Source organism: Camellia sinensis, chromosome 11 (genome assembly GCF_055761805.1).
Source record: "Camellia sinensis isolate YWXY chromosome 11, ASM5576180v1, whole genome shotgun sequence".
Lineage (NCBI taxonomy): Eukaryota > Viridiplantae > Streptophyta > Magnoliopsida > Ericales > Theaceae > Camellia > Camellia sinensis.
Genome location: NC_138971.1, coordinates 43,053,637 through 43,062,473, shown reverse-complemented (window position 1 = coordinate 43,062,473; position 8,837 = coordinate 43,053,637). Strand labels below are relative to the sequence as shown.

At 35.6% G+C, this 8,837-nt stretch overlaps 1 protein-coding gene and 1 pseudogene across 20 annotated transcripts; one reads left to right on the top strand and one right to left on the bottom strand.

Annotated features, from left to right (window-relative positions):
* The first annotated feature begins 661 nt into the window (after positions 1–661).
* Positions 662–2,526, top strand: LOC114312169 (uncharacterized; annotated as a pseudogene). Its single transcript, XR_014343796.1, has one exon. The product of XR_014343796.1 is annotated as an uncharacterized LOC114312169 (transcript).
* Positions 2,527–2,995: 469 nt separating this feature from the next.
* Positions 2,996–8,355, bottom strand: LOC114312170 (nudix hydrolase 26, chloroplastic). 19 transcript variants are annotated; one of them, XR_014343803.1, is made up of 9 exons: positions 7,809–8,087; positions 7,681–7,731; positions 5,820–5,912; positions 5,517–5,611; positions 5,345–5,421; positions 5,171–5,245; positions 3,926–4,165; positions 3,462–3,576; positions 2,996–3,363 (listed from the first exon to the last, which is right to left on the bottom strand). XR_014343803.1 is itself a non-coding variant. In XM_082893810.1 (8 exons), the coding sequence occupies exons 2-8, from the start codon at positions 7,872–7,874 to the stop codon at positions 3,298–3,300; spliced, it is 561 nt and encodes a 186-aa protein (XP_082749936.1). In that variant the 5' UTR covers positions 7,875–8,009; positions 8,094–8,355; the 3' UTR covers positions 2,996–3,297. The 19 variants fall into 19 exon arrangements, 10 of the variants coding, with proteins under 10 accessions (XP_082749936.1, XP_082749941.1, XP_082749938.1 ...); XR_014343798.1 differs by lacking the exon at positions 3,926–4,165 and having other exon boundaries at positions 5,345–5,436; XR_014343802.1 differs by lacking the exon at positions 3,926–4,165.
* Positions 8,356–8,837: the final 482 nt, after the last annotated feature.

Genomic DNA, 8,837 nt, shown 5'->3' with positions numbered 1-8,837 from the left:
ACAAATATCCGATATATATATGTATATGTATCTATAATTTACTTAAAAAAAATATTTTTTATGGATTAAAATAATATGAATTTTTTATTTTATTCTTCTTTTAAATTTATTAATTATGATAATTAATATTTTTAAAAACAAGTCACGGAGTAATTTTGAGAATATACTAATATTTTAAAGTATAATAATTATATTAAAAAATAAGTTTTTTAAATGGGACTAATATTTTGAGAGAGATGAAATAAAAATAAAGGGTGTGTTGTGTTTGGTTTGGTTTTGGGAAATAAATTTTTTAAAAAATCTTGAAAAAAGAGTTTAGAATTTTTTTTGGTTTGTTTAATTATATATTTTGGAAATAGTTTTGGAGTATGGGAGTTTGGAAAGATTTGATATTTTGTTATAATTGAGTAAATGTGTGTAAAAAAAAAATTATTGAGAAAGAGAGAGGAGAGAAAAAAAAAATGATTGATTAATGTGTAAAAGAGAGAAAGTGAATTTAATTTTTCTTTTCTTTAAAATTTTTGACCAAATAAAATTTTGAATTTTTTTTCAAAAATTATATTTTGAGTTAAACCAAACAACACCGAAATATATTTCCTTAGCGCAGGTCTACGGTTTAGATCCAAGGGTTTCGGCTTGTCCCTGTCCTCCAGCTACAAAGTCCCAGGTTTTGGTACTCTCTCCCTCTCTCATATTCTACTCTTTACTTGCCAAATTGTTAGAATTTTCCTTCTTTTAGATGCTTCTTTATGGGTGATTTTCTCTTTCTGTATTGAATCTGTAATTTCTTTACTCCCCCATTCTTATGGATTCCCAAGAAAATCAAGAACCCCATCACTCACCACAACCCACTCAAACTCACCCCTTGTTCTTCAAATTCAGTTGCTTCTATTTATTGTCAATACTAGTTCTACTTCTAGCAATCTTATTCAGTTTCACCTACACAGACTACTACAAAATTCAATTTCTGAATGCAACTCTCTCACCAGAGTCTTCCCATTTTCATAAGCTTCTAGGGTTTCTTCACTCAAACCCAACAACCAAACAAAACCCACAACGAAACCCTATTTCCAAACCCCCTTCTTTCAGGTGGTGGGTATAGCTCAGAAGCTTGGTCTTATATCTTAGCTTTACATGAAAACAAGAAAAACCCTAGCTTTAGAATGAGTATTCATCAACATGGTGATCTTGAAATTCTTGAGTTTTGGGAGGGTTTGCCTCAGGAGATGAAAAAATTGGCTCTTGAGCTTTACCAAACAGAATGTGAAATGGATGATAATACCATTGTGATATGTCATAGTGAGCCTGGTGCTTGGTACCCTCCTCTGTTTCAGACACTCCCATGCCCACCAACTGGTTATGAAAATTACAGATTCATAATTGGTAGGACTATGTTTGAGACTGATAGGTTGAATCCTGAGCACGTAAGGCGGTGTAATCAAATGGATTCTGTATGGGTTCCTACTGAATTCCATGTGTCTACATTCATACAAAGTGGGGTTGATTCGTCGAAGGTTGTGAAAATTGTTCAACCTGTTGATGCGAATTTCTTTGATCCTGTCAAGTATAAGCCATTAGACCTTGCCTCTATAGGGACTATAGTTTTGGGCTCAACTCCATTGAATTCAAATCCCGATAACAAGTTTGTTTTCTTGAGCATTTTCAAGTGGGAATATAGGAAGGGTTGGGATGTGTTGTTGCAGGCATACTTAAAAGAATTCTCTAATGTCGATGGGGTTGCTTTGTATTTGTTAACGAATCCATATCACTCCGGTAGAGATTTTGGCAACAAGATTGTGGAGTTTGTTGAGGGTTCTGATTTAGTAAAACCGGTTGATGGGTGGGCTCCGATTTACGTGATTGATGCCCACATACCTCACGTTGATCTACCAAGACTATACAACGCAGCTGATGCATTTGTTCTTCCATCAAGAGGGGAAGGATGGGGCCGGCCTATTGTGGAGGCCATGGCAATGTCGTTGCCAGTGATCACAACGAATTGGTCTGGTCCCACTGAGTACATAACGGAGGAAAATAGCTATCCCTTGTCAGTGGATGTTCTGAGTGAAGTATCTGAAGGACCATTCAGAGGGCATAAATGGGCTGAGCCTTCTGTTGATAAGCTTCAAGTTCTGATAAGGCATGTGATGAGTGATCGTGAAGAAGCTAAGGCTAGAGGAAGGAGAGCGAGGGAAGACATGATCAGTAGATTCTCTCCTGAGATTGTTGCTGAGATTGTTACTGATCGTATACATCATATACTTAACAAAACGGCTTGAGATATTGACTTGACTTATGTCCATTACTGGGATTTTATGGCCAATATCACTCGTGTTGCTCGAACTTGATTTGTTCAGTGATTGAACTTCTATCTTGTTAATAGCTTTCTTGCAACTTCATGGAAGATTGTAAGGGAAAGATGCTAATGGGATTTTGGAAATGCATGGATGTTTTGTTCATATGTATTTTAAATTGTAGAACAACTAATGTTTTGAAGAAGCAATGCAAGTTGGAATTTACAGGATATTTTACAGAAATTAAGATTGAGATTTTAAATATTTGAGTCAAGATCAAAATTATCAAAATCTTTTTGTGGAAAGAACTCATCATGATTTGCATTAGGTTGTAATCTTGAAGAATGATGGTATCCAAAGCTGCTTTTGAATATCATACTCGAAAAACATGGTAAATTGGATCACAATATGCTGTATGTAAAGATCAATTTTATTGGCAAGTAGTTTTTTTTTTTTTATTGTTTTCAATGGTAAATAACATTCAATTTCAGTAATCAGTAGCACTGCAAAAATCACCTCTTGTTTTGAGAAAAGCATCAGTTTTTTTATCCTATTTTACACATTATCAATCAATGGCTGAATTTTCTCTTTATCTGAATCTAATGGAAGGTCGATTTGGTTATAGTACCTAAAATCCACCGCTTACGTTGCTTGGAAAAATCGTCTCTATCACACACAAAAGAAAGGAACAAATGCCCTGCTTGAGTCATAAAAATGATTAAAACATTCATTTCAGCAGAATTGAGACTCCCCAATAAGCTACAATATCTTGATTTCATGCCATCTCATTGAAAAAAAAAAAAAAAAAATCTTTTTGTCGGACCACATCAAAACTACCATTACTGCGGAAACATCTTTAAAAAATAAAAAAAAAAAAAAAAAAAAAAAAGACAGAAAAAAAATTGCTTAATTGGTTGGGGTGAAGACTTTGAGTACACCAATCGCCCAACTGTATACCCATGCCATGCCTTTTTTCAAGTTATCTCAATCGGAACAAATCATTTTATTGAAGATGCGGGGAAAAAGCTGTCAAAACTTCTCTGTAAACAGGCTTCTTGAAGTCCACTGCCTGCACAGAAAAATGCAGAAAATATGTAAAATAATGAAATGGCAAGACAACCAGTTTCAAACCATTATAGCAAAATGAGGTTAAGGAATTGCACCCACATGGTCAACTACTTGTTCCGATGACATCCACGACCACGCTCCAAACTCCGCCTTCTCAGTCCCATCACCCAAAAGGTTGATTTCGTCATCCTTTCCAGTGAATTTAAATAGGAACCTGCATTTATACACTGATTTTTAATGAAATATAGTGATTACAGATGGCATGATGAATTAGAACATCCAAAGCTTGAATCATATGCGCAAGTGTGAGTTAAAGACACAATGTATACGGGAATGTAAAAAGTGTAGCCTAACATCTATGAAGCATAGACACAGCAAAATCAGCGCCGTGGCGGTGTCGGACACGGGGACACGTACGGGACACGCCATTTGCTGTGTCCTTTTAATTTAATTGTTTTTCTTATAGGGGACACGCGTGTCCAGATCTGGACACGGCGTGAGACACGGCAAGTAGGAAGAGACAAAGGAGAGAGTGTGAAGGAAGAGAGTGAAGAGAGACAAACCTGTCGAAGATCGAAGCTCCATGAATCCAGTCGAAGATCGAAGCTCCAAGCTCCATCAGTCGATCGAACACCCCAGACGATCGCGATCGATCTCCATCCATGACCTCGATCTTGACTCGCCTGTCGATCTCCATCAGTAAGTCTCTCTCTCTCGTCCCTCTCTCTCGCCTTCTTTCTGGCTCGCGTCTCTTGCTCTCGCTCTCGCATTGATCGCGTCGATCGCCCTCTCTCTCCTCTGATCTGATTCGATTCGTGTATCTATTAGGTTTAATGTATCTATTATAGGTATATAATATATATATATATATATATATCTGATTCATGTATAATATATCTATTAGGTATATAATATATATATGTATATATGTATTTATTTAATATTAATAAAAAAAAATATCTTATATCTTATATTTTATATAATATATATACATATATTAATAAAAAAAAAGTAGATAAAATAAAATAAAATAAAAAATTAATAGAATCATATTTATTTAAAAATATAATAATTAAATAAAATAATTAACTTGTATTAAAATAAAAATATTCATATAAAAAAAATTTTGCCGTGTCCGTGTCCCCATTTTTTTAAAATTGCCATGTCCCGTGTCCGTGTCTGTGTCCGTATGCATGTCCGTGTCCGTGTCCGTGCTTCATAGCCTAACATAATAGGTGCATTCTTGCTCTAGACCGTTATGTAATCCATTAGTCATTCATTACAATTGTCCCATTCTAGCAATCCAATCAGGCATTCATTACAATTGTCTTTAGAAGAAATGCAAGCAAGTTCATGAATCAAGTAACTACCCAAACGAGTTGAAAGTTACTAAAAGAGTCTAAATGAAATCTGTCAGGGTTCAATCCAACTTCAGCAGAAATAAGACCCCTGGGTCGTAATTTCATTAGTTTAGTTTCTAGATAGACAATGTAAAAATCACACCGGCAGTAAGCTGGAATAAAATAGTTTTGATGAATTGACTGGAGGAATAAAATGGAAAAACTAATTTAGTTGATATAGCCTTGTTCACCTAGGGCCTTGACACAAACCAGGCAAGAAGTAGACCCATGCATCATTGAAGGGCAAGTCACAAGTTGAATACTTGGGAGCATTAGTCACCCATGGACTGTTCTAAATGTGTGAAGTAACCATGTCAAGCACTTAAAAAGTGGCTGAGGGTAAGGGATGTGTCCGCTATATTTAGTTGGAAATTCATCAAACAAGTATATTTAGTAATTTGAGCTCACCATAAAATTATAAATAAAGCTCCTATATTATGCACGAAATTCTCTAGTGCACCTCGCGAACACCACCATTTTATCCTAGAAAATAAAAAAGTATATTAAAATATTTGAATACTTTGCTGTGTCCCCATGGCCTTGGATGTGCGAATTAGATAAATCAGACACTTAGAGACATACCTGCTGAGCCGCATCACCCATCATGCATACTTGAGTCCATATAACATAGGTCAATGTTAATTATGAATTAATTTGATCTGCACTTGATCATCCTAAATTTGGTTCATTTCCCCTGCCAAAAGAAACCTACAATGCAGCTTTACACCTATTTCAAATGTATAAAGATGCTCACCACTTTTGTGCTTGACCCTTCCAGTCTGAGCCCCATTGTCGGTTAAGTTTTTCCCGGCCTTTTGGTGGGAAATCATATGTCAACCAATATGGTACCTGCATCAAGGATCAAAATTTTGTTTCGGTATATTGTTTTAATTAGCTTGGAAAAGAAACATTTTCAAATCATAAGAGAAATGACAAAAGAATTCGAAATATGAAAATGTCTACAAATGCAAGAAGAGTCAAATCTCAAGTCCAAAAGACTAACAAACCAACGCCAAAAAAGTTATAATGCTTAAGGAGTCAAATCTCAAGTCCAAACCTCTGCAAGATCTTCAGCTGAAGTAATTCCTGTTTCTTCTCTTAATTCCCTGATAGCTGCATCTCTTGGATCTTCATTTTCATCAATACCACCCTGTTCACCACACAATATTTTTCCATCTCATATGCATGGAAACCAAACTTTCCAAGTAAGGAATACTTGTATAAGATTATAAGAAATCAGAACACAATTGCACTCTATTAGATGCATTGAAGTTTTAACAATTTATGCAAGTTTTGACATCACAACTACAACTCTGGACTACACACTAATTGTCCATTAAACATATCATAATGCTTTTCACCTGTTCAAGCTTTAAAATATTGACACACACATACCGAGAGAGAGAGAGAGACTAGCCTCCATAAATAATCACAACTTTGGGAATTCAAGAATGTTAGCTATGGTGCACTCTAATCTATCACAATCTGCCACTAAAGTATGGAGGGAGGGGGTAACGATAACAATCTAAACTGTTCAAAAACAACCAACCAAGAAAGTTCCAAAACCCACAATAATTATGAAAGAAATGAACGGAGAAGAAAAATAAAATAAAAACAATCTAGTCAATCTAAATTGTTATAAAAATGGCCCACTAGCATTACTAAGTTCCAAAACCCAAAAGAGTTGTTGCAACTGTTTCCAATTCTGAAACCAACATAAAATACACTCACCTAAGAGTTCAGATAACAAAATTAAAAAATAAAAACTGATTATTTAGTAGATTAGCACACGAATATGGAATGCAAAAATCAAACCACAGACCTATTGTAAAATCTAGTGCAACCTAATTTTAAGAACTCCCGAATTCTATGTTTAATGCTATAAGCAATACATATATCTATACTATTATATAAAGTGTACAACCAATTTGGTATGAACACCTTTATCATGTTTTTTTCTCATTCTTAAATTGCCCCTAGGTAACTGTGGATTTCAAATTTTATAACTTTTTAAAGTTTTTAAAAGCACACCTGCACACCTTGTTGTTCATATATATATTTGATGATGAGAAAATCCTTAAGCCAAGGCTAGCCCTTTGGCCACCAAGTCTTTCCTAAAGGGAGGTTTGGATTCCACTCTTAGGAGTGGAACGATGCAAGTTCAACACCCACCACGTGCTAATTTAACAACTAATCACTGAATTTCACCAATCAAAACAATAAAAAAGAAAGAAACCCATTAAGCCAAGGCCACTTTGGACCCAAGATAAACCCGGATACTTACAAATACCCACAAGCCACAAGTATCAGGTAAGCACACAGCCCAGACCATGAAACTTTCTCACAAATTTTTCTTTCCAAAATTGCACATTTTTTAAAAGCACACCTGCACACCTTGTTGTTCATATATATATTTGATGATGAGAAAATCCTTAAGCCAAGGCTAGCCCTTTGGCCACCAAGTCTTTCCTAAAGGGAGGTTTGGATTCCACTCTTAGGAGTGGAACGATGCAAGTTCAACACCCACCACGTGCTAATTTAACAACTAATCACTGAATTTCACCAATCAAAACAATAAAAAAGAAAGAAACCCATTAAGCCAAGGCCACTTTGGACCCAAGATAAACCCGGATACTTACAAATACCCACAAGCCACAAGTATCAGGTAAGCACACAGCCCAGACCATGAAACTTTCTCACAAATTTTTCTTTCCAAAATTGCACATTTTTTAAACCCCCCCCCCCCCCCCCCCCCCCCAAAAAAAAAAAATGAAGAAGAAGAAGAAGAAGAAAAAACCTTTTTAAGATCAAACTGCTTCAACCATATATATGGATGTATATACACAAAATTCCAATGTAAAAATCGAAAAAGAAAACCAGACCCTGATCATCAATTAGCATTTTCAATTCAGGGTTACCTGTGGCATTTGCCAGGAGTCAGGTATATCGAGCCTCGAAGTAGCAAAAATCTTCACAACACAAACACAAGCATTTAGAGAAAGAATGAGAAACTAATTCTGGAGAGAGAATAGCACGAATTTGTGACCTTTTTGGAAGGATTGATGATACAAATGCCGACGATTCTTCTGTAACCTTCGGGAGGGGCTTCCATGGATGAGGATGACGAGAAATACGAAGCAGTTGAGCGATTACAAAGATGATTGAGACGGAGGAGTGGTAGGGTCGTGAATTTGTTGGATTTGAGAGGGTAATTTGGGGATGAGGATAGAGTAGGGTTAGAGAGGACCTGCAATGGAGGACGAGAGATTGGGAAATTAAAGAGGATGATGAATCTACATAAAGCCATAAAACAAACGTAGATACTTCCTACCTGTTCTACGAACTCTCTTCGTTTCTTCCTTTTTTTGTATTTTACATTATTACGTTAAAAAAAATCTAGTTGCACATAGATCGAGCATATATTTGAACATAAAAATTTATGTATCCGGATGATCATCAGACGATTGGTTAGCTCCAACCATTACGGGATCTTTCCATCGTTCGACCAGTCGTCCAGTTGAACAGTTTCTTTGCATAGTATTACTATTAGTTTAAATTTTAGTCAGATGATTGGTCAGTTCCAACTATTATGTATCTGTCAATCGTTCGATCAACCATCCAATTAAATAGTTTCTGTATTTAATTCTCTGTATAGTATTGCTATTAAGTTAAATTTTACTCTTTTTTTTCTTTTTCAATTTCTTTTTTGAAAGTTTTTATTATTGAACAATAACCACTTAATTTTACTTGCCCCACCAAAATTTGCTAATCAATGAGTTTAACTTCGCACAAAATTTCTTCAGGAAAATAAAGTAAGGCATCGAATAAGCTAGAAGGGCTTGTACTAGAGTTTTTATCAATATTTCTTGCCCCGCATGTGACAACAATTTCAACTTCCAACCTTGTAACTTGGCTCTAGCACTTGCTCAATGATGAAATCATATGCCTCTGCTTTTAACCTCCCCCAAAAGGGTGGAAGACCCCATATGTTTCACATCATCAGGAGTTTCTCTAAATCCAAAATTAGAACGAATGCTTCCTCAGAGTAAGAGAGGGACATTGGGAGAGAATTGCA